This window comes from Canis lupus, chromosome 19 (assembly GCF_011100685.1).
Source record: "Canis lupus familiaris isolate Mischka breed German Shepherd chromosome 19, alternate assembly UU_Cfam_GSD_1.0, whole genome shotgun sequence".
NCBI classification, from domain to species: Eukaryota; Metazoa; Chordata; class Mammalia; order Carnivora; family Canidae; genus Canis; species Canis lupus.
This window is the reverse complement of record NC_049240.1, coordinates 16,018,403-16,045,332: the sequence shown is the minus strand read 5'-3', so window position 1 is coordinate 16,045,332 and position 26,930 is coordinate 16,018,403. Positions and strand designations below refer to the sequence as shown.

The following is a 26,930-nucleotide window of genomic DNA, read 5'->3' as shown; positions in this document are numbered from 1 at the left end:
AAAGTTCCTGATTGAGGAAATATTGTCATCTGAAGAAATTTATGTAAAAATAAAATTAATATTTTCTGTTGTCTATAGATTCTTTCAGAGTTCAATGTAAAATTTTGGTTACAGAAGCTTTTAATAAGCATAGGTCAAATATCTTCATTATTTTCACAAGATAAATAGTGTATATATATTAATTTCAAGGCTTCTTTGTATTAGTTTAAAAAGTATATTGAGGCAAATATTAAAAACTGAACTTCATGGAAATATACTGGCTTTGATAATTATTATGTTGTTATTCTAAAAATAAATTTGTATGTTCTTCAAAATATTTGGAATCACAGAGTGTTTTGAGAATAATGCAATGGTAATTATTGCTGAATAAGTTAACCTGTCTATGCTTGGTACAACTGCAGGTCATTCAAATGAAAGGAGTTTCATATTCCAGTGACTTGATGACCTTGTTGTGACTGCTCTATAAAGCTGAATGCTGTCTGAAGCAATTCTGTGTGTTACAGTTGTGTGATAAGTTGACGAATGCTAGCTCATTGTAGCATAATTAGACAACGTTTATGGACTATGAATAAATACACACATTGCATAACAGAACCTTATACCTTTAGTTATGTGCTATATTTCATGGAACTAAATTATTCTTGAGATTGAAATTAAAAAAAAAAAAAAACCCAATAGAACCACACACAAACAATAAAACTGCCAGAAAGAATCATGTGACCAAACCACTTTCAGAACATTGAACATAAGCGGTTAGAAATATGAACAGCTTTAAGTTTAAAGACCTGGTGGGCTATAAAACCCCACTAAATTCAAATCCCAATGCTTATGGGTAAAATTACAGAATTTTAAAATAATGTATGTACTGTTTCATGATGTGAATATTTGATGCAAAGAACAGAGAAAAACAAATGGTCTAACCTCTCTATTTTTTAGGATACTACAAATGTTTAGGGAGAATTTCGAGTTTCTATCTATCCACATCTATTTTCTAGCTGTAGAGCACATGCCCAAAGCCACTTAGATTTGTCAGAAATGAAAAGTCCTTTTCTTTTCAGTAAAGTAAATTTAGGCGGCTTTTGTGGTCTGTAATTGCTTCAGTAAGGATACATGAAGTTCCTGACATGAGAGCCGTTGCTTCAATGGGGTTGCAGTATTCTGTGCAAAAGTTGTTATATTTTTATGTTTATGGAAGATGATTGTTATTGTGAGTTCATTGTAATGTTATCTAATATGTATATCTGTCATTTTGAATTTGAATATAAAATCAAAGTTTTCTTTTTTCCTAAGTCTGCTTAAGTTTAATAGTTATTATCCCACCAACCTACTCCACTAACCTCTTTTCCCTTAAAAAAGAGGCTGCTCTGCTGTTTATAAAGAGGCTATAAAGTCTTGGTATCATGTTCTTTTTGCCTCTGAAATTTAGTTATTTACTCAAGGAAGCAGCAAACACTGTGGACCTAGGGTGTTCAGATCCTTGATTTAATTGCTTGCATTCCAATTGATTTATGTAGAAGTCCTAGGCTATCACTTTGTAACCATGTGTAATTTTATCAGTTTTTCTAATTTCTTTTGATCTTGGGCATGAAAGATTTTATATACTTTCACAGAAATAAATTTTATATCTCTGCTTGCTGGTATTATTTTATCCAGATGTTTTCATAACTTTTTCTCAGTAATAATTGGGTCTGAATTTGTGCCTCAAAGAATAGGAATTCAATATTTACTGATGGATTTAGCCATAAAAAATGCAGAAAATTTCCTTAGTAATTTGACCTAAATATATTAAAAATATATTTTTGCATAATAATATATAATATTATATAGTTTAAATTAAATTTCTTTCTAAGGATATATATAATATTATATATATACAGATTATCTTTGTAAAAAATATATACATATATATATATAATTATCTATGTAAAATCTCCATTAATTGCACCAATTGATGGAAATTTTATTTGCACCAGATGATGGAACTTTTTTTTTCCTCATTCCTGTGGAATTTTAAGTCAAGGGTTGGAGTAGGCTGTTGACCTTTTTCAATCCAGATCTTAAAATCCTCTTATCTCCTGCTGGTAAATTGACCTGTGGCCTCCATTAGCTTTATTTATTCATATTTTTCCTGATCTTCAGAGTACTAATTATTCTGAACTTTACATGGCTTCGTTCACTTGTGAATAGTTTAAAATAAACTATAAAGATTATAAGCCATGCTCATAATGAGGGGAGATTCTTACCTTTTTAAAGATCTGCTCAAACCTTGTTCATCTGAAAAATTTTTGTGAATAAGCCAGTGTCTGAAAATTATTTTCATAAATATTTCTTCTCTGTAGCAACATACAGACAAAGGATATTATATAAAGACTTTAAAATCACAGGAAAAGAGTAGTTCTAGCTTTTTTTTTTTTTTAAAGAGGAGGCAAACCTTACCTAGGAGAAAAGAAAATTCCATTACTCTAGTCAAATTTGCCTCTGTAAGGAACCTGACAAACTTCAAGAAAAGGTAAAGGCTAACTCTAGTCATAGAATCCTGAGAAAGAGTTTTTGCAAGAAAAAAGAAGCAGAGTGATTAAATCGTTCTAGAAGACCCTTGTCACAGAGTGGACATCATTTCTGACACATAAACAGTTTACTTAAAACTTTTTAAAAAAAGATTTTAAGTAATCTCTACAACCAACATTGGGCTCAAACTCAAAATTGAGATCAAGAGTGGCCCGTTCTACTGACTGAGCCAGCCAGGTATCCCTGATGCCTCAATAGTTTAAATTCACCTCAGAAATACAGGAACTGTTTGTAAGCAATTAATGTAATGCAACAGATTTTCCCTAGCATAAAATCTCAGAGTATAAAATCTTTATTAAGAAAGAATTATCTAGAGGCACAATGTTTCTTAGCAACACTTATAATATCCTACAGGGTCCCAGCATCTTTAGGATAAGATATAAAAATGTACATGTTATTATGCGCAAGTGAAGAAAACACTATTCTGTGGCAAGAAATCAGAGTTTTCTTTTGGTTTTCACTGTGTATCTGTTATTTGGTTTTAAATTATTTACTAAAAAAAATTGGCCAATCCACTCTCCACATCACTTTTATTAGAATATTCTCTGCAATCATTTTCTGAGATGAGAAATTATATATTATTTATTACAATTAAAAAGGGACACACGATCCTACGAAAATAGATAAAATAGTATCTAAATATAGCCCAATAATAATGTAAGCATTTATATTTGCATTCTTTTATGTATAATTTTACTGCTAACATTTCCTTCAAAGAATACTTTTAAAATACATTAAATGTACATAATAAAATCTGAGAGAGAATTATTTTCACAAAGGCCATTAGCCAGATGCTTAATAAGAATTAAAAAGTATTTATTGGTTTTGACAAGAAACGTAAAAGTAGACTTAAAACATCCATGACTAATGCCATACATCAGAAAATTTTATTGCCCTACTCTGAAAATTGGTGTCGGCCTCAATAAATTACTGAAGTTCTAAATGTTTGGCTAACAGTATAGAATGTGGCACTGTTAATGTTGAATCCTCAGGAACTATGTGATAACAATATGGAAATGCGTAGAAAAATATCCGCCCTCTGGAATACTTTTCTCCTCATTATTTTTGTAATTTAACATTTCTATGTCATAGCAAATAGCAAGCAGTATATAGATCATTCATTTACCAGACTGTAAACATCTTTTCCCATCAAAAGTTAACAGGCAAAGAATTACACGATGTATTACTTACCAAACAATTAACTGCAGCTAAATCATCCATTAGGGGTGTTTGGGCCATCATATATCAAATATGCAAAGTTTTATGTCAGAATTTTTGGTGTGATTTGTTTCTGTACAGCACACATTCAAGAAAATGTAATTTTTTTCCCTTTCATTTCAGGCATCAACTCCCAATTGGCTTTTAGCATTGCTTCAGGTGATAGCCTCAGCCAGTTTACAGTTGACAAGAATGGTGTACTGAAAGTCCTTAAAAGTTTGGATCGGGAAAGTCAGTCCTTCTACAACCTGGTGGTTCAGGTGCATGACCTGCCACAGCTTCCGGCCTCCAGATTCACAAGCACTGCCCACGTCTCCATTATTTTGTTGGATGTAAATGATAATCCACCAGCATTTCTTTCCCCTAAATTGACATACATTCCTGAAAACACACCTATTGATACTATTGTTTTCAAAGCTCAAGCCACAGACCCAGACAGCGGCCCAAACAGCTATATTGAGTACACTCTGCTGAACCCTTTGGGAAACAAGTTCAGTATTGGGACCATTGATGGTGAAGTGAGGCTCACTGGAGAACTGGACAGAGAAGAGGTTTCTAATTATACTCTAACAGTGGTGGCTACAGACAAAGGTCAACCAGCTCTCTCTTCGTCTACAGAGGTTGTAGTTATGGTACTTGACATCAATGATAACAACCCTGTTTTTATGCAAGCCTTGTATAAAGTGGAGATTAATGAGAACACACTTACTGGGACAGATATAATACAAGTATATGCAGCAGATGGAGATGAAGGTACAAATGGACAGGTTCGCTATGGCATCATTGATGGTAATGCCAATCAGGAATTTCGGATCGACTCTGTCACAGGTGCCATCACTGTGGCTAAGCCTTTGGATAGGGAAAAAACTCCTACTTACTCTTTAACTGTTCAGGCAACAGATCGGGGCAGTACCCCCAGAACTGATACCACCACTGTCAACATTGTTCTACTGGATATTAATGATTTTGTTCCCATGTTTGAGCTATCTCCGTATTCTGTAAATGTCCCTGAGAATTTAGGGACACTTCCCAGAACAATTCTTCAGGTCAGTATATTTAAATTGAACAAATATTGTGTTCACTATAAGACCTCTAATTTGATAATCTGCCCTCTCCTACGCTGTTCATGCTTCACCTCCCTCTTCTTCATTCCTTCCATAAATGCTTGGCTGCAGATATAGCAAATCTTGAAAAGGAAAGTTGTATGAAAATTATACCTAAGAACCTATTGATTTACTCATAGATTAAAATATTGCATTTCTATTATGTTCTTTTATGTGTACTCATTTTCACACATTTATATATTTGTGTTTAAAGTTGTTTCACTGTAGCAGTAATATCTAAACATAGTGAGAAAATAAAATGATATTAAAGTTTTAAAACTTTGTTACAAACATTATTCTCAGCTTCCCTTTTCACAAATCCAACTACCTAGATGATACCGCTGTCATAAATTTTGGGAAACCTTCCAAAAACACGATGCTTTGGTTTTAAACATATTTTTACAAAAAAAGAAAAAAATATATATACCACATTGTATCATTTTTTAAATTTTTTGCTTGAAACTTAAAAACATGTCTGTGGATTTTTAAAAAATATTTTTAAATATTTTAAATATTTTTTTTAAATATAAGACTCTATGTCATTATTTTTAATGGTATATTTTACTCTGTGGTAGACCTTGTTAGTTTTACATACATTCCAGCATGTCTTGTTCTCTCCTATAGGTGGTGGCAAGAGACGATGATCAAGGTTCTAATAGCAAACTCTCATATGTTCTATTTGGTGGTAATGAAGACAATGCTTTTACTCTCTCAGCTAGTGGAGAACTTCGAGTAATACAGAGTTTGGACCGTGAAACAAAGGCACACTTTGTTTTGATGGTCACAGCTACAGATTCAGGTAAGTCCTGTCTGGTTGTGAAGAATCTCTTCACAATATAAATAAATGAAAGTATATTTGTCTACCATGAAATTAAATATTTGCTGAAATGTACTAATCCTTGGAGCTCTGATTGTATATATATGATTTATAGCCCATATATCACTTTGTGAAATTTGTGTATAAATATGTAAGTGGTAAGGGCTTGAGTACATTACAAACAGATCTCTATTCCTATAAGACAAAATGCATCCTTGCCAAGTAAGCCATCTGAGTACCTTTGAGGATGACCTGATACTTTACCACTTGAGCTGTGAGGCATTTCAAGTACCTTAAGCTTTGAAAACATCCAAATGGTTCTAACTGGTCCTGGAGATAATAGAGTGGGTCAAGGGTTTCACTTCCTTAGTCCCTAGGTTTTGTACGTAGCTGTAATTGGCATTTTTTTTTAAGATTATTTATTTATTCATAGAGACAGAGAGAGAGGCAGAGACACAGGCAGAGGGAGAAGCAGGCATCATACAGAGAGCCTGATGTGGGACTTGATCCGGGGTCTCCAGGATCAGGCCCTGGGCTGAAAGCGGCACTAAACCACCGAGCCACCCGGGCTGACCTTGTAATTGGCATTTTTGAAGCTCTACAGAGCTCCAAAAAAGAGTATCAGTGAGAGCCCAGCATTTCTCATTGAGTTGGCAGTGTAATGGACTACCATAGAAATAATGAAAAACAGTACACGTTAGTTAGCTTTTAATGTCTGGAAAGAATAATCATGCAAAGTTGTATAGCGGGTAGTACAAAAACAATCTATTAAAAAAAGATTTACCATTATTTTGTTTTGCATATGCTGACTCTGTGAACACTGAAACTTCTAATTCAAAATTGAATTAATTAAAAATTTGTCAAAGAAACTTTATACCTTGAAGAAAGTATATATTGCTTAATTATTTGTTGAATAAATGATTGAATGAATGGACTAATCATTGATTTCCAGAGGTATTAATGAATTATGAAACATTATACTATGCGACATTCGTTTATAAAGATAGTCAGAGTGGGACACCTGAGTGGCACAATTGGTTAAATGTCTGACTGTTGATTTCGGCTCAGGTTGTGATTTCAAGATCATGAGATCAAACCCCACGTCAGGCTCCAAAAGTCTGCCTGGGTTTCTCTATCTTTCTCTCTCCCTCTCTCTGCCTTCCCTTTCAAATAAATAAATAAATAAATAAATAAATAAATAAATAAATAAATAAAACTTTAAAAAAATAGTCACAACTTATTATTTAAGTATTGAAGAATTTGATAATGATAATGTTGACAGTGTTTAAAAATTTGTTGAAATTGTTTTAAGCCAAGGCACACTTGAAACCTCAAATGATTAAAATCATATACAATTGTGTGTGCACGTGTGTGCATAAATATACAATTATATATATTTATGATTATAATATATATATATTTATGTAGCTGTGTGGATACTGATACAGAAGAACAATTGTGAGTTTATTGAGGGGGCTCATATATTATTTGCTATTTACTTTTGGGAGTGTAATTATCTGAGACTATTGCCTACAGAGAAAACAATATTCTTTGTATATTTTTTAATATGTGTGAATGACCATGTTACATTTTATGCAAACTATAAAATTCTGAGGAATGATGAATATGGTAACCACATAAAACTTGATCTGAAACATGTTTTATGATATGTGTAGTCAGTATTGTGCTTCATGGTTAGTAGGCAAAAGGGTAAGCATCCCCATGTAAAAAATGCAGCCATTACCATTCTGCTCATATCAATTCAGTATTTCAAGAGTCACCTGGAAAGAAAAGAGGATAATACTGAGTAGAAACTGGTAGTCAGGTATTTAGAACCAAGGTTTTATTACTAAAACATCCCAGTCTTAGCTTCCCTCTCCGGTTAGTATTGAAAATGTGTGATCAATTCTAGGCACACATGAAAACATAGCCTTTGTGGAAGTAAAGTGGGGGAGGAGAAACCAGGACCAAAAATCTAGTTTGCTAAGGCACGAGTCACTATAAAAATTGCTGCACAGAAGGTGTGTCACATGGAAGTCATCCCCAGATGGGAAGCAGGATGTGATTGTGAGAGTTATGGGTGCAGTACAGGGTGATCTGGGGTGGGCAGACACAGCCCACAAGTTCTCCATCAGAAGATTTGTATTTTGGAACATTCTAAGTCAAAAGCCACTGCAGAGAAGGAATGTAACCATGTAGACAAGAGTGCCTATTTTCAACCACATAATTTTGAGAATTTAAATTATTTTTGTGTGTATATGCAGTCAAGGGGGGTGGAAGATACTGTGAAGAGAAAGAGAATGTTGTGTTTTTGTTGTTTGTTTGTTTTTTGATGTACGACCATCTATGTCCTGCAGTATACCAGGTTTTACAGACATTAACCTGTTTCTACAAATCAGTTTTATCATCTCAAAGACTTAATGTATTATTTTGATTTTACTTACAGTAAACCCAAACTCAGAATGGTTAAATAATTTGCTCAGAATTACACAGCCATGTGGCAGAGTATGGTTCAGACTTCTGGGCCAGAGCTTGCATTTAGGCTCCCCACAGGGAGTTATACTTTTATTATTTGTCCTTACATTAAGAGTATCAGGCTCCCCACAGGGAGCCTGACTCTCCCTCTGCCTTTGTCTCTGCCTCTCTCTCTCTGTCTCTCATGAATAAATGAATAAAATATTTTAAAAAATATTCTTATTAAAAGATGTATACATGCATTTGTTAAAACAACTTTTAAATTGCAGTTCACATTAAATTTCATTTTATACTTTACTACCTTAGAAAGCTTTTTATTTGTAGCAGAGCTTTCTTTTCAAACTTCTAAAGAATATACTCTTATTAAGTGTTTCACCATTCAAAAAAAACCACAGATTTTTAAAACTGTAGTTCAGCCGAATCATAGTTAAGGAATATTTTGTGGAATGAGCAGCAAGTTTAATCACTACTTGTGGTTCTGTTTCTCCATCAAAATGGCAATATAAAGAGACATTTCATTAGGAAGAGAGAAAGAAGAAAGAGAAAGAAAGAAAGAAAGAAAGAAAGAAAGAAAGAAAGAAAGAAAGAAAGAAAGAAAAAAGAAAGAAAGAAAGAAAGAAAGAAAGAAAGAAAGAAAGAAAGAAAGAAAGAAAAGAAAAGAAAGAAAGAACTTGAAATGATAGAGCTAAAATTGTTTTCTTCTAACAGACATGAGTGAATGAGCCTGCTAGGAACATTCATGAGGAGATTCAACAGAACATCGTTCTAAATGCACAGACTGTGCAGGAATCAAGGGAGCCAGACCGTGGGAATTTCTGGAGCCATGAGCCTTGAGCCTGAGGAAGATTAGGGACCTAGAATTCTTTTTTTTTTTTTTTTTAAGATTTTATTTATTTATTCATGAGACACAGAGAGAAAGAGAGAGAAGCAGAGACACAGGCAGGGGGAGAAGCAGGCTCCATGCAGGGAGCCCAACGTGGGACTCGATCCCAAGTCTCCAGGATCATGCCCTGGGCTGAAGGCGGCTCCAAACCACTGAACCACCCGGGCTGCCTGGGATTCTTAATGTAAGGACAAATAATAAAAGTATAACTCTGATTTCTACGAAGGATTAATGTTATTAGCTGAGAAATGAAAAGACCAAGTATGTGTTGATTCTACCCAATATTGAGATAGGAGAGCTATGAGTTATGGAAATTCAGATTATCAGTAAAACTAAGGTATTTGGAAGTTTGTCATTCAGAGCTTTAATTATAGTGTTAGGGAGCATGATGGGAGGTTTAAATGAGATTCAGCATGTTGGCAGTCCTGGAAATTAGAGAATTGATTGAACTTTGTCCCAAAGCACAGATTTTTATGTCCTTTTTTTTTTTTTTTTTTTTTTTTTGAGTTGCCCTGAAACAGACTGGTGTGTCTGAGGCTGTTGAAGAAGTATTCAGTTAGGTGTCTGAGGACCACTTAATATAGATCATGTAGAAAACAATCAGAAATTGTGTAGGAAGATGGACTAAATTCTTTTAAAGTCATTAAGACTCATGCGACTGTGATTTTATGTTCAATTCGATTGCATACTTTGGGTATTACAAATAAACGATTTTTATGGGATAATGTGAGTTTGAGATATCAGGCTTCAGAATCTGCCATTTAATCCTGTATTCCAACAATGAAGTTTTGACACAGGATTTAAAATACAGATTCAGCGCTTTAATTTAAAAGTCAAATTGGTAGGTGACACGAGGAAACAGAAAAAATATGGCAGCTTTTGGATCCCAGATGCCATGTTATTTTCAATTTTTCAAAGTTCTAAGGACCAGGAAAATATCAAAGTATTCTAAAAAAGAAAGAAAGTTTGACAGTTTTATTCCAGCTCACAAATCACTTTTCCTTTGCTTTTAAAAAATTCTTACCTGATGGCAATCCAAGGATGGGTCAACTGTGGCAAAATGGCAATAATTGAATCTGCAGGGTTTATTTATTATTTTTTATTATTATCATTTAAAAAATAAGCAACCCTTTAAATCTTCAAATTTTCTTTGGATAAAATATTAGCATTCCACTCTCATTATATTTTTATTTACTGACTGTGTGGCTATAAACTAGCACATCTGGAAACTCTCTAACTACTCCTGTCTACTGCTTAAAATGAGCTACAACCACACTATCACATGTATGTGGGCCTGAATGTTACACTGCTAAAAAACAAAACCAGAACAAGTATAATAATTCTACCTCATTCTTCCCATAGTTTTAAATTATTAAATGATAATTTAATGAGTTGAGACTATAACCCAATTAAAAATAATATTTTGTTTAACTAGAATTAAAAATGATTTACATTTACCTCCCTTCATTCTGTATTCCTTACTGTTATTTTCTTCCAGAAATATGTATTGTACTACGTACAAACTTTTTGAAGTGAAAGCTTCCCTTCGGCACAGTAAGGTTGGTCCTGCAGAGAACCCAGCACTATGTTGTTCCTTTTAAGAGAGCAGCTGACTTTAAAGCAGTTAAAGAATGCTTTGGCATTCTATTCCCAAATAGTCTTCCTTATAAGAATTTTCCTTATCATTGTCTTATATGTGCAATAAACAAAATAATGTGATTTTAATATAGCAAGTTGCACTGAATTATCAGGGAACCCAACACAATACACTTAAGACATTAAGAGAATTAATTTGCAAAATGGAAATATATCCTAAGGTAAATACATAACCTTGTAGTTAAACTGGAGTTGAAGTCTCGCCTCTTCCATTTCCTAGCTACATAACCTTGCAAAAGTTACCTTCATATTCATATTGTTAAAATGAATACACTAATTTCTACATGAAAAGTTTGTTGGCAGAAATAAATAAGAAAATGACTTCCTTTATCATTTGATATTAGCATATTTCCTGGATGTCTCAAACTCAGTAAAGTCAAAGAAAACTTTTTGACTCTAACAACCTCCCTACCCCTCCATAAATTGCTCTGAGTCCACAATTTTGCAATTGTTTTTATCATTCTTTGTTTCTCTTTCTCTGTACCCCACATTGAACAAGTCCATTCACAGGTAGACTCTGCCTTAAAAAAATATAAAAAAATGTCCTATATTTATCCAGCTTTCTTCATTTCCACTACCCCCACAGTGGTCTAAGCCAGGGCTAATATAATAGCTCCCTAACTGCCAAACTTTTCTTCCCTAAGTATATTCTCCAACAAGCAGCTGATGAACTTTGAAACTATAAATTAGATCATCATGCCCCATCGGTTGCTTAAAAGCCCTTCAGTGATTTCTAAGAATAAAGCCTGAATTTCTGACCGCTGACACATGGCATTAAATGACCTGGCCTCTGTCCACCTATCTGACCTCATCTCTCCCCACCACTGCCGCCTTTACCAGGCATCTGCCCTCAAATCAAGCACTGAGCAGGTTCAACCATGGTCACCTCCCAGCTCTTCATTCAGTGTCATCACTGACACTGTTAGAAGGGTTGAAATGGGCCAGCGTGGAAGGTATCTCCCATGTAGAAATCAGCAAATGCTACCAATCCAGCCACTTGCTTCTGGAGAGTAGCTGTCAAACTTTTATTGCAAATTGCTGATGCCAGTTAATCTGGCCTGTTTAAAAATATCAACCTTCTCCTTCCTGCTTTTGCCCCTGGGCATATATACTTCTTATCTGGAGTGTTCCTTTTTTCTTTCTTTCTCTTTCTTTCTCTTTCTCTTCTTTTCTTTTCTTTTCTTTTCTTTTCTTTTTTTTTTTTTAAGGTCAGACACATTCATGTCTTGGTCATTTTGTTGTTATATCTAGGTGAGATGTCCACTCCTCAGAAACAACTTATCTGACCACTCATCTAATGTAATCCCCTCCCTCCAGGGTCACTCTATCACTTTACCTTGTTGTGATTTTATCTTAACAATAATTACTATATGACACTATATGCTTATAAATAACACATGACTATATGCATTTTGTTTACTCCATCAATAGCTGTCCTTTTTCCAGTAGAACAGAAACTTCCTAAGTCTTGTTAAGAAATGAATTACCAAAAACACCGAAAACAGGTGCTTAATAAAATTTGTTGAATGAAAAACTGATTTAATGAGTGAGAAATGATAATTAGCAACCAGTTCATAACCATGTTATTTTATTATGCAAGTGTTATTTTATATTTATTTACCATACTTTTAGATTATTTTTGCATATTTATCACTTGCAGATTTTTCAAAGGACCTACCAAAAGGAAAAGTGTCAGTCTTTTAAAACTCATGACTGAAATTCCAGAAGTTTTTGCTACATTGGTTGTGGTCATTCAAATTGACCTCTGCTTTGAAAAACAGCACAAGTGTTTAAGGCTCTGGAGTGTTTAGTGTGATGTGATAAATTGCAGTCATATGTAAGGGCCCACTGAAGCATTTTATGGCTTTAATTCAGTTTCAAATACTTAAAATACTGTTTGAGCTATGTTCTCATGACTTTCTCCTGAACTTTCTGGATCTTATTCAATTCTGTTATCTGTTAGATGTTTCTAGGTAGGGTTTGTCCTACTCTGTGCTGTGCCACTTACCTTTCTTAATTTGATACATTAATTCAAAATCTGCATAAGAAAAAACTATGTGCTTTTGAAGTGTTAACCATTTGGCAATCCTTTTGTATGTGGACTTCTCAAAACAAAAAAGTCTGAGCCTCCCATATCTCTCAAATACCCAAGCACCTTTTCAGCTACAAAAAATATAACATACATATGGTATTTAGCTTCACATGGCTTAATAATAAGGTCCTATGACTCTTCACATAATGTAATATGAAAAGATTCACTTGTTTTGAGTTTTGTTATAGAAATTTTGATGTTTTGATAAACCGTTCTAATAGATATACATCTATAGAAGTAATTTTTCCAGGTCTCTGATACCTATATCTTTTTAATTCAAGATAATCTTCTGTCCTCATCAGTAAATTTAGAATCTGTGAATCATTAATTTCTACCACTATTCTTGCAAAGAACTAAATTAGTATGTGAGAAAGGAGTAAAACAAGGTGACATGACAATAGGGGAACAAATTATAATTCAATGTGTAATATGGAAGGATTTTGAAAGAGAACTATATATGAAAAACTCCCAAATTAGAGAAATCTGACTTAAAATGTTAATTTTATAGCCAGGAGAGTCTTTGAAGATGAGCTGGTCCATTTTCTTTATATTTGAGGCAAGAAAATTGAGTCCTGGAAAAATAAGCAATTTGTCAGAGCTTGAATACCAAGAGTGATAGAGTGAAGAACAATAATATCAAGGATTTCTGCCTTTCAACTGAGTTCTTACTCACATATAGTATATTTATGAAGCAGGATTTGCTGATTTTCTGCATAACATAGATATACAAAAACACAATTTTAAGAAAGCTTCTCTTCTTATATGCTGTTCCTTGTAACCTCCTAATGAACAAAATGTTATTTTTTTCCAAATAAATTAATGTTTCAAAATATGTTTAAGTGAAGTCAAATAAATTAGAATCAGTAATTTCGATATTGATCTTTTGCAAATTGACTTAAATTTGGCCATTGATCAAATTGAATTGCTAAGTAACAGAAGATATAAAAAAAAACTCATTAGGCTTTCCTATTAGGCTTTCCTATAGGAAAAAAGCCATTAGGCTTTCCAGGTAGAAGATGATAATATTACCAATTATCCCTGCCAGTTGTCATTTTGTATTTGTTAAAATCAAACCATGAGGCTATTTAACATACCTTGTAAGTGAATTCTGATGTCAGTCAATGAGTCCCCTGTGCTGCTATGGGCTATATTAATGTGTAACAAGCATCTTGATATTGTTTTGTCAGAAAATATTTATGCTGCAGGCTCAGTTCTTCTAGATACTGGAGATACAATGGTGAACAGTGAAAATTTTCTGTCCCTAAGGAGAATAAAAAAAATGTAATACATAGGCCAGGAGTGATATGAGATGCTATGAAATTAAGTAGAGCAAGTTAAGCGGCAAGAGAGTGAGGAACTGAAGGTACTAGGTTTTTTAAAATATTTTATTTATTTATTCATGAGAAACACAAAGAGAGAGGCAGAGAGAGAAGCAGGCTCCCTGTGGGGAGCCCAATGTGGGACTGGATCCTAGGAACCCGGGATCATGCTCTGAGCCAAAGGTAGATGCTTAACCACTGAGCAACCCAGGTGTCCCTGGAGGTACTATTTTTGATAGTACAGTCAACAAAGTGAAATGTAAAGATCTAGGTAAATAATGTTGCTTGCAAATGAGGCAGGGATCAAGTTGAACACACCCAAAGAACAGCAGGAGGTTCCTGGATGATCAAACAAGAGTACTTGAAAAAGAGAAAGTCTTGGAGGATGAGGTAGGCGGAAGCTAGATCACATAAACATTTCAGGATAGGGTAAAGAACTCTAATTTTGTTCAAGGAAAGAGGTGAAGCTTTGTTAGGACTTTGGACAGGAAGTGACAGGGGGTTTGGAAAGATCTGATTTTGTGGAGAAGAGATCTGGCTTTATGGTAGTGGTGAAAAACAAGAGCGGAAATAGAAATGGTGTTTAAAAGACCATGACAGCAATCCCTGAGAGAGATCATAGTGTTTGAAATTAGGTGACACAGTGGAGGTGGTGTGAAGGAATTACATATCCCTTTTAAAATCTGAGTCAGTGGGACTTGATAATGAGATTGGAGGTGTGAGAAGTTAGGAAAAAAGGTGAGTCAAACAGAAGTCCTAGAATATTTGCTTTGGAAATTTGGAGATGGGAAGAGAGAAGAATTTTAGGATAAATTATCAAGAATTATTTTTTGGATATAGTGTATTTTAGATATGAAATATCCCGTGGAGATGTAAGGTGATAGATACAGAAGTTTAGTTCTTAGGGAAGTCACTGGAATAGATACAACATGGAAAGTGGTAAACCTTAGATGCTATCCATTCTGTGCCTACTGAATGCTTGTATGTGCCAGCATTTGACTATATCATCTAATTTAACCTCATAACAGCCCTGTAAATTAGATACTATTATTCAAATTTTATGAATTAAAAGAAAAACAAAGAACCTGAGTAATAGAGACAGTGAACAACTTGGCTTAAGCATGCAGCTGGTCAGAGAAAACAGGTTTCAAAACTGATAAAACTGGTGAGGGGGAACATGTCTGAACTACTACTCACTGCTCCCCACATATTAGCTTGTCTACTTGTGATATGTTCTGTATACCACATTCATAAGAATTTCTTCTCTTTGGGTTAAATGTTATTTTTATATTAAAAAAAAAACATCGGTTTATTAAAAAAATGACTTGTGGTTTTCAGCCACTGTGGTTTGCACAGCCTGCAAACTAAGAATATTCATAAATTTGAATCGAAGGATTGATATTCTCATCAAATCAGGAAATGTGTATCTACGCGTTTTATCAAGTGCAAAATAAATGCTAGATATTTTACTGAGAATATACAATATGTATGATATACATATATAGATGCATACAATAAGTCAGTTGGGTTGTGTGTGCATGTTTGCATTTAATTTGGGGGTGGCAAATTAGTGCACAAATTAAATACATTATTCTTTATCTGTTCTTAGTCTAATGTACAAACGAGATATAGATATATTCTGGATATAGATTAGGCCAAAAAGTTTAGTTATGAAGCGTCTATGTGTCAGCATAACTAATAGGTCTGAGGGGAAAAGTTCAGTTATTAGCATTTCTAATTAAGGACATTTATCATCTGGCTGAAAGAAGGACTAAACTTCATTCTTATGCAGGGATAGAAAATTACTTTTTAATGGAGGGGAAACATGATGCTTTCGCAAAAGTTGATTCTAAAAGCTAAAAGGGCTAATCACCATGCTTTATTTTCTTGGTGAAGATATGATGACATTTGAATTAATGCTATCTGTCATAATGTTTAGTTGAGACAGTCATTGTATTACAAATGGCTCTGTAATCAAAAGAGAGGTCAAAAATGTGGAATATGACATATTACATCTGAAGATAGTTGTTTTTTAAATGTTCCAGAAAGATGGCGTTTTGTCAGCATTATTTGTGGGAAAATGTTAGAGAAGAGCTTGCTTTGCCTGTTATGATGAACATTTTTAATAATGAAAATTGTTTGAACACTTTCCATAAGGCAACAAGGATTCCATAAATCAGACAAGGCCAGGGTTATCCTCAATTACTAAAAATTAATTTCATTTAACTTGCTTCTATATTTGAGTCTAAGACACTTTTGGTTATTTCCATCTGAGTTGTTGAAAGAAACAATTTGCTGATCTAGTAAGCTTTATACAGCAATTCATGAATCCAACAGTATCCAATATAATAGAAAGAACCTTCACAGAGCTGAACAAGGCAAGAGATTCATAGACCCAGTGAGCAGGAGCAAGGACATTATACTGGGCATTTGTTGATTCGTTAAAGCAAGTTTACTTTCCCTGTATGGAGCATACAGAAGACTTGGAGTCAGCCAAGGTAATTTGTGCTGAAGAGGCAAGAGCTGGTTGGTTGACCTAGGCCTCTATTTCTGGGAGAACTTCCAAGCACAGAAACTTAGTTAAGTTCTGGTTTGCTGATGGGAGGCTTACCATGAATGACTCCATCTCGGGCCAAATATGGTTACTTTAACAAAATATTTGTCCTAGATGAGAATTTCATTTCCAAGGTTGATAACTGATGATTATTTTACTTCCTCTTATTTCTAGTAAGCCTTTGTACCATGTCTGTTAGTGACATAAGTATTGTTATAAATTATTTATTTACATACTTTTATTTAAATCAGGAAAAATTCTCCCCATGTAGAATTTCGTTTGTATATTCATAGAATACAAATACAAAAACAGATGATTTAACCTCCAAAATTCTGTTAAATAAGAGCTAGAATTGTCATTATGTTGCATAGAATTAAAATTTATAAAATAATTTCAGCCTACACTTTATTTACTCATATGAGCTATAAAATGAGTAGACAAACACCCAACTTTAAAATGGAAATAAACTATTTACAATATTAAGAAAAATGTTTATATTACTTAAAAGATAAACATTAAGTATCATAAAAACTAACTTGATCTCATTGTTAGAAGGTTTTTTCCTTTAAAGTCCTTTAATTTTATCCTATTAAGACATAATCATTTTGTCGCCTATTTTGATAAGTATTTCATTAATATATAATTCAGTATTTTCAGGAAGTATGCAGGAGGAATGGTGTGTTTAGCATTTGAAGGTAGCCTTTGGTGTTTCAGAGTTTCAAAAAGTGTTGAGGATTTTTTTTAAGGGTTTTTAAAAATATTTTCTAAAAGGTAATTCCTCAAGACTTGCTTTTTGGGCAGGATAAAATATTTTATTACCATTATATATTACTTTATAAATTTTTAAATTGTGGCAGCATATATATAGAACATAATTACCATTTTAATGATTTTTAGTGTACAGTTCAGCAGCATTAAGTACATTCACATGGTTGTACAACTTTTCCGTGTCATTTTCATAATATTATTAAAGTTTCTTTAGTTTTACTTATCACCTCTATTTAGTATAAGAATTTATTAAAGAACATAGTGTTTTTATAATTTTCTACAGAAATAATTAAAAAATCAGGTGTCATTTAAGCATATATGTACCTAATTGATATAAATATATTTGTAGGACTAATTAGCAGTAATAAATTACATTATAAAGTGCAGTTTGAAAAATACAAAGCCTTCAGTCATATTGAAAATGTTCCATACTTTTTTTGCTTTATACATTTGCTGAATTTAAATTAAATCTAACTACACAAGTTCCAACGTTAATATAGAATGGCTAAAATTCAGTACATTTTTAGTGGATGGCTTACGAACTGTGAGAAAAAAGTGTTTACTTCACGGGAAAGAAAAAAAAAAGAAGCTAATACTTTACTACAACAAACACACACCCAGTCAGAGGACCCATTCACCAAATGTTTGATGTCAAGAATAAAATCGGCTTTGTTGCAAAGCAACAGATTTCAGTTAGGCAAAAATTTGATTTCTGCAGAATAGTTTTTCATGTTTCACAAAAGTATGTTTAATTTATAAGGGCTAACATAAAAAATGTAATCTGCCTGCAGTTTGAACTTTAATTACTCATTTAGACTCATTTATTACACTTAATAAAGATGTATTTTCTGATAAAGCAGTTGCCTGAAACTTTTTTCTTTTTAAAATCTTATTATAAATTACCTTCAATTTTATCTTGATATAGTTGAGCTATCAATATTTGATATATTGAGCCAGTGTTAAAAGGCTTAATACTTACTTACTAAATTAATTATTTCCCAAATTCAAAAATATAGAATATGATTCAGACAAAGCATGGAACTACCCACAGTAGCATGGATTATCAGAAGATTAAACTGTAAACATTCTTTCTCCATGTAGATGATTTTTTTACACATTTCAAATATTGCTTTTCAGAATCATGTGAATTGTTTGGTATTTGCTTTAAAAATGTCAGGTTTTCTATCAATTTATTCATGTTTATTTTACCTTTATATGTATATTTACATACACATATGCATACATATACAGATGGATGTGTGTATAATACATAAAATTTTACAAAATGAAATTTGAAGTTCCTTTTATCTTCCAACTTACAATTATATTTCAAATGTCCACTGCACCTGCTAGCCTCTACAGTTATAAATTTCTAGAACCTTAACTTTTTATTACACTTGTATCTTCAACTGTTTTCTTTTGTCCACCATCATCTACCAGGAGTCTGTGTCATTATATCCTACCTCCTCTTTCTGATTGCATCTGTTTTTCATAAATCAATCCCAGATGAAACTGAAAAATTTTGCCCTATTATGCCACTGCCTATATAATTCATCATCATCAGATCTATTCAAACTAAACATTGGCCCCTGGTATTCTAATTCTTCTCCTGGGATTCAGGATTAATTGGGACCCTCTGTTTATAAGTAGTAGACTATCTCCAAAACTTTGACCTTTGTCTGCGGTCTTGTTCTCCGACCCCAGCCTTAGGCCAAGGCCTATATTCCCAGATGTATATTTCTAGAAATATTTGGCTCTTTGAACTTTCAGCCAGTCACTAGACCAGATTTTCATATAAAGAATCAAAGGAAAAGACTACAGAACAAGAACAAGGCCTAATGGTATGCATTATGGGTTTATATAAAGATGAATTAAATGAAAGTATTCCTGCTCTCAATTAGCTTATAGCTTAATAGAGGATATGACAAATACATCAATAGTAATAATCATATAGAGTAAAACATCTGCAATAAGAATGGCAGTTTTATCTGAGCTCAATGAACTAAAAGATTTTTTTAAGAGTTCTAAATTGGCTCTCTCTTTCCACTTTGATGAATATAAATAAATTCCTTAGATTCTTTGAGTCTCAAATTTTTCTTAAAAAATAAACAACAATACCTACTTCATGGATTCTGTATATTAAATGAGTAGTACATATAAAAGATATATATATATATATATACACATACACATATATGATTTCAATTAAGTGTTCAACAACATGTATATACAGATATACATATGTATATATATATTTATACTTCCATTTATAGACAAAATGGGGCTAAGTTTACACAGAATAATTAATATTTCAGTTTTTTGACATACTAATGTTGAGGCTTTTTGGCAACTTGCAGGAGGAGGCATTCCATATTTCTCTTGATTTCATCTTCCTGCTTAAAGTTTAGAGGTGGTGACTTCCAGAGCTCACACTATCAGTGGACAGAATGAGGAGAGATCTGGGAGTATGGTGGTAGCCCCCATGCCCAAAAATAAAAGTAAAATATATTGGAGACAGAATTCAAATTTAGGGTTAGTTAAATCTCAGCAAATGACTTAGAAATTTGGAACAATGTGTTTGTAATGTATACTTGTAAAATTGGGGGAAAAAAGTAGATAAGACCTAATGCACATCCTTTGGGGCAACAAGAAAGGGAGATCCCTAGAGAAACTGCAGTTCACTCTGTCAATTCATGAAGAAAATAGTAAGAGCCCTAAGTACTTATAAAGTAGATTGTGGCTGTTACTAAGGGAAGAATAGGGGAATCTGGGGATCACTCTTTGCTTGAGAAGAGTCCCCATGTAGATATAATCTTTATTGTTTCCATTTAGAGAAATTAAAATTTGAAAAATGATTTTGAAAATGCACCTAAAGACAGTTGATTTGACTTTTAGTTTGGGACAACCCACAGAATCTCACTAAATCTAGCCACCTATGGGACTGCTTCTCAAGCCAGAACCTTCTGTTGTCACTGGTGTGCTTTTAAAATCCTTTGGAAAATTAGACATTCTCTGGTATGAAAACAGTAAGATTGAACTTGCTGAATATTTTCCTGCGTAAGCAGTGTTTTTCTCTTTTTGCTTACTAATTCAGAAAACACATCAGCAACAATATTTATGTAGTTTATAGACAAAGAAAGAAATCACATGTTCCTGACCAAATGTTAGTCATCATTTTATGTGGTTTTTCCGTATATGTGTCATCAGACACTTTAGAATACCAAAGATAAAATCTTTGGTTGGTAGTTACCGGGTTATTTCTTAACAAATTTAAGTATTTATTATTTGTTAGAGAGCAATGTGCATACCAGAAATATGTAGGTCTTCTTTAAACTCTCATTGTAAATTACCAATATTTTTTTTATTTTTTAAATTTCCAATCAACGTATCCTCCACAAAACTATGAAAGTTTTGAGAACTAAGTGTCTAATATTGTTATACTATAAAGGGATCATTAAGAGGAAAGGATGACTCAAATGTTTTCCTAAATAATATTATTATAGAACGGACTCAAAAGTTTTGTTGAGGAACAAAAATCCTGAGAATAATGACATAGAAATCTGTAAGATTTAAAAATGAATCTTCTATAGGTCAACTTTTAATTTTTCTTATTCCAAAGCGAGTACAATGGGGCACCTGGTGGCTCAGTTGGTTAAGCATCTGCCTTCCGCTCAGGTCATGACCCCAGGGTCCTAGGATCAAGTCCTGCATCTGGGCTCCCTGCTCCATGGAAAGCCTGCTTCTCCCTCCCCCTCTCCTCCTCTCCCAGCTCATGGCCTATCTCTCATTCTTTCTTTTTCTCAAATAAACAAATAAATAAAATCTTTAAGAAAAAAAAAGGCAGTACAAGAACAGGGAGTAATAAAGAATACATTTTAACCATGTGCCAGTCACTATGGCATGTTACATTTCCCTCTATACCTCTTTGGTATAGGTTCTATGCTTATTATTCCTATTTTGCAGACAAAGATACTGAGATTTAGTGAGTAGAGTTCAATGGCAGTAAAGGAAATGAAAGAGCCCTCCATCTCCTCCTATCCTTTGCTTCTAGGACCTCAATTTAGTTATTCCCTCTCTCTACTCATCATAGTATAAACATTTGCCTTCCCATGACCACCTCTTCTTGCCCACAAAAAAGAGAGATATCCTCTAGGTACATTTTTTCGATGTAACCAGTGGAAGAGATACTAACATGATGCAGATATTTCACCAAATTATATATAATTAAACACATATAAGAGATTTAGGTTAAACATTAATGATCAATAATGCCCCTGAATATATTTAATTAGCTTTAATATGACCCTTGTAAGAAATTCCAAGTTTCTTTTCTTTTTTTTTTCAAGATTTTATTTATTTATTCATGAGAGACACACACACACACAGAGAGGCAGAGACATAGGCAGAGGAGAAGAAGGCTCTCTTTAGGGAGTCTCATTGGGACTAGATCACAGGACCCAGGGATCATGATCTGAGCCAAAGGCAGATGTTCAACCACTGAGCCACCCAGGTACCCCAGAAATTCAAAATTTCTGACAACATTGTTGTTTCCAGATGCCCCACAAACTTCAGGGTTCCTCACTGATTCACTTTTTTCTCCAATTTGTGTCTTGTATTTTTCTACGGGCCCAGGTTGTCCAAGGTCCCAGTATATCTCACTGAGTGGCACCTGTTCAACTCCTAGCAACGCCTTCCAGCCTTTTGCCAGTGGCAAACATCTTGACATACAAGTCACATGGATTAAATCCCAGCTTCCTCACTATATCTATGGTCTTGAAAAAGTCACATAACCTAATTATCAGCTTATTTAAACATAAAATGGAGACAGCAGAAGTACTCACTGATGAGGATTGGATAAAATAATCCATGTAAACTTCTTAAACCAGTACTTGCATACCTAAGAACTCAATAAGCATTTGATATGGTCATTATTAATGGGTTGAGTGAGATTTTTTAATGTCTTCTTTTGATGTACTTCTTCAATGTTTATAATACCTCCAAATCTATTTTGTGTGTGAGTATTTGTGGCATCATTTTACCATGATTTACACTAAGTGACTAATGAAAAGGCAATTATACTATTTTAGTAAGTTTGTAGTTAATGATACAAATTAGCAATAGTGAGGACTAATTTCCTGTCATTTAATATAAAATCCAAACATCTAAAAGATAAGACTTGGGATGCCTGGATGAATTAGTCAGTTAAGTGTCTGACTGGATTTTGGCTCAGGTCATGATCTTGAGGTTGTGAAATCAAGTTCTACGTTGGGTTCTGTGCGGAGCAGGGATCTGCTTAGAATTCTTTCTCTCCCTCTGCTCCCTCTCCCCACCCTCAAATGCTACATGCACTCTCTCTTTCTCTCTCTCTCTCTCTCTGTACCTCTCTTTCTCTCTCAAAAATAAACAAATAATAAAATAAGAGAAAATAAAATAAAAGATGAAACTTTGGCAGTCATGAATTTAAAAATATCTTAATGTAAATGGAATGCTTAACATAAAGTATCTTGCTAAGAAAGATATATATGGCAGTAAGTATCACTATGTAGCCTAAATTTAATTCCATAAGTTTCTGGGAGCGATCATGCTTCATTATAGTGCCCAGCTCAACTGGTCATATACATTTTCATCTAACATAGAGTTCGAGCTTCCTGATACAGAGTACAGAAATAACAGATCACCAAACCCACTGGGTTCCATAATTTTCTAGTCTGATGATTTGGGTTACTATACATTTGAGCATAAAAGCTAATTGGTTTCAGGCCATCAGTGATTACAATCTAAGAACATAGGAAAAGTTTAAATAGTAGTAAAGGAAATATCAGCAAATCACAAGATTACTAGAAAAAAATAGTTATCAGAAGGTTGTGAATCTCAATACCAATCTGTGAGAGTAAAAGGGCACACCATACACATTTTACAGAGAAATGAATGAGTGAACAAATTGGTGGCATTTTAAAAATGTGTCAAGTGCTAGAAATAAGTAGAACTTAAACCTCATGTAAGGAGAAATAATTGGGAAACAAAGCTTTAATATCTTAAATGAAAACAGAATATCCAGGGCTTTGTTTTATTTCAGATAAACACAGCTAAACATATCTCTATTGTTTCTATTTAGATAAATTAAAATTTGAAAAATGATTTCGAAAATGCACCTAAAGATAGTTAATTTGACTTACAGTTGTGGGACGACCCATAGAATCTAAACAAATACGGCATCTGATCTTCACCACAAAGAGTCTGTTAACTTTGTGTAATACAGACACTGTACACCAAGGTTTTGTTAAATGTTGGCTTTTTGTTACATGCTGATAACAGAGCTGGAACAAGAAATTTAAAAAATTGTTTCATATTTATATTACACAATAAATAAATGTAACATTCCAAGTCCGCTCATTGACATAATGTTATTTCCAGCTAGTGGAAGATTGTGGTTTTGAACTTGAAGCTTTATTTCTTTTTTCTTTACAAACAAATATTAGTACAGGAAAGGGTATTGGAAGACCTAGGAACAAAAATTTTTGATGTTAACATTGATAGTCACAGCTAGGAATTTAGTTTTCTTGCCTTGTCAGTTGGCCAGCTATTCGGTGCCCATGGGTATTGTCCAAATCTGGACTGAGCTATTTTAATGGAATTTCAAGGAAACCAGTAATGAATGCCTCTCCTGTGGTGTTTAAATGATATTGTTGTGTTCTACATTGCTGAATCAGCACCTTTAAAATAGAACTAGAGATTGATATACTCTTTTTTGTGCAGTATCACCAGAAAAGATTTGAAATACTCGTTCATAAATGAAAATACTTTTCTTGTAACAAACTTAAAAATCACTCCACTGCTTGTAGCATTTGGAAATTTTACTTTGAGATATTTTCTAATATCTCTTCAGTAGTGCTATCTATAACCAATTATTGTTACATTTTCTATTATCTTTGTTATTTGTAAATATGAAAAGCTTGATTCTGTCTTCCTTCTAGGATCCCCAGCCCTGACTGGGACTGGAACAATCAATGTCATAATAGATGACGTCAATGACAATGTCCCCACTTTTGCCAGTAAAATGTATTTCACAACAATTCCTGAAGATGCACCAACTGGAACAGACGTTTTATTGGTAAATGCCTCAGATGCTGATGCATCAACAAATGCAGTTATCAGGTCAGTACATTTCTCTCTGTAAATTTTGTTTTTCTCATCAAACATTAGTATTTGGTCTAAATGAATATAATGCTTAATTTTACTATAAATTCTGTGATATTAACACATAGCCCTATTGTGGTTACCTACCTTTAAATTATCAATTATGCTTAAAATGAGTATTTAAACAATAATTTTATTTATTGTTCCAAAATTTTAATTAATTTTATTTATATTTTTATTATATCTCATGATTTTGTAGTTCATGCAGTCCATTTGTAGGGCAAGGTTCACAGGGAGATTCTTCTGCTTGATGTGATTGACTGGTATCACTTGGTGGTATTTACATGGTCACTGAGTGGTTTGGAGGGCTCAAGATGTCTTCACTCAATGTCTGGTGCCTTGGAGGGGATGGCTCATCTGGGCCCCTATCTCTGATCTGTGGTTTCAGGGTTTCTCAATGTGGTTCTTTAGAAGATAGTTAAAATGGGCTACATGGTAGCTCTGGACTCCAAGAACTTCAGGTGAAAGCTGGCAGTACTCCTAAGGAAAAGGCCTGGAAGTGACATAGCATCACTTCCATAACACTTTTTTTTTTTTTTTTTTTTGTCAAAGCAGCCATGACCTGCTCAGATTGACTGGGAGGAGAAGTGCACATCACCTCTTGATGGGAGGAGTATCAAAGAATTTTTAACCCAACCATTAGCCCCAATAAGAATATTTATATTTTCAAAGTTTAAAAAGTTTATTTTACTCTACTTACCTCTGTTTAAAGTGGAGAAAATAATACGATATCTTGTTCAGAGAGGATGTGAAAGCAGTTGGGTTGTAACATTTGGTGGATCTAATTGTGTCACATTTCCTCTAGGCCCATTCTACACTTTAAGAAATGAAGATTTCTAAACTTTCCAGAGAAAAGTCTCGAAAACATAAGTGTTTCATACCCAACATCACCCCTACCTTCTATAAGCTGATATTAGGTAAATTAGAGTGGGTCAGATGACTATGGGAATAATAGAAGAGAGTATTTGAGAGTACAGAGGAATTATTAGTCAATTATTAGTCAAGGCCCATGCATGTTGATATTGTGATGATTTGGTTAGTGATTTATTTTGTTTGTTACTAAATTCCTATTTACAAAAATCACTTTGGGAAACTGGCATTCATCTCTTTCTGCTGGTAGAGATGACTGAGTTATGTAGAAGGTCTCAAGGTATTTTTCATTTAATAGACATGCATTGATATATTAGTATGACTAACAAGGCAGAGTTTCCACTTTCTTTGAGCCTTCATTCTTTTGCAGTAGATAAACAATTTAACATGACATAGATAAGATTACTTCTTATGGCAAATGCAGCCTTAAAAATAAAACAGGCTTATATAACAAAGAGTGACAAGAAACTTTTAGATATGGTTATTATGGGTGGTCTCTCTAAGGAGGTGAAATGTCAGGCTGGAGAACTGAGGAGTGGGTTGGAAGTAAGCATGGTATATTTAGGAGGCTTTATGAGTGTGAACCACTGAGTGAGAAAGGGGTCAGAGAGGGCCATACAAGGGCTGCTAGGTCATGATAAGAAATTAAGATTTTTATGTTTTAGAAATTGAGATTTTTAAATGTATTTTTATGTGAGAAATTATTGGAGTATTTCAAGCATGGACCAAGATAAACTGATCTGTTTGGACTGGATTGGAGGAGGCAGGAATATAGAAAGAAGCTATTGGGAGAGAAACCAGTGAGACCATTTAGGTACTAATTAATATAGTGATTCAAACAAAAGATGGAGTGTTCTTGTACTAAGGTGGAGAAATGAAAATTGAGTGAATAGATTTGTAAAATATATGATATTGTAAGTAGGAATAAAAAGAAAGAGAATAAAATCAGAGTCATCTACTAAGTTTTTGACTTAAACACCTGGACAGATGGTACCATTGTAGATAGCCCTGGAGAAGAAATATGCGTGGAAGAAACCAGAAGTTCTTATTTGGTACAATATGACATGACTACCCATCATTCACATAGAGATATCAGTTGAGACATTGAAGATACGAATGTGAAGCTTAGGTTAGGGTCAGGGCTGATTTTGGAATCATCAATGCTTAGAGCACATTTAAAACCAAAGAAATGAATAAGAACACTTTAAGAGAGAGTATAGAGAAACAAAAGAAGGGCAAGAACTGGTTACTTGAAATTCTCTCAATGCCTGAAAGACAGGTGTAGAAGGAAGTGTCACCTAGGTAGCTTAGCAGTTCTGGCCAGAGATACAGGAAGAAATCCAGAAGATGCATATTGACCTGCACTTTAAGAGGGAAGGCTATGCATGAACTTCTTTCAGAAGGCTGAAA

General features: G+C 33.7%; 1 protein-coding gene across 1 annotated transcript in view; it reads left to right on the top strand.

Moving 5' to 3' along the window:
- FAT4 (FAT atypical cadherin 4) overlaps positions 1–26,930 on the top strand; it is a 174,415-nt gene that overhangs the window by 94,262 nt on the left and 53,223 nt on the right. The window contains exons 5-7 of the mRNA XM_038564709.1: positions 3,910–4,832; positions 5,514–5,688; positions 24,428–24,608. Coding sequence (XP_038420637.1) covers positions 3,910–4,832; positions 5,514–5,688; positions 24,428–24,608 — 1,279 coding nt within the window. The remainder of the gene's footprint in view (positions 1–3,909; positions 4,833–5,513; positions 5,689–24,427; positions 24,609–26,930) is intronic.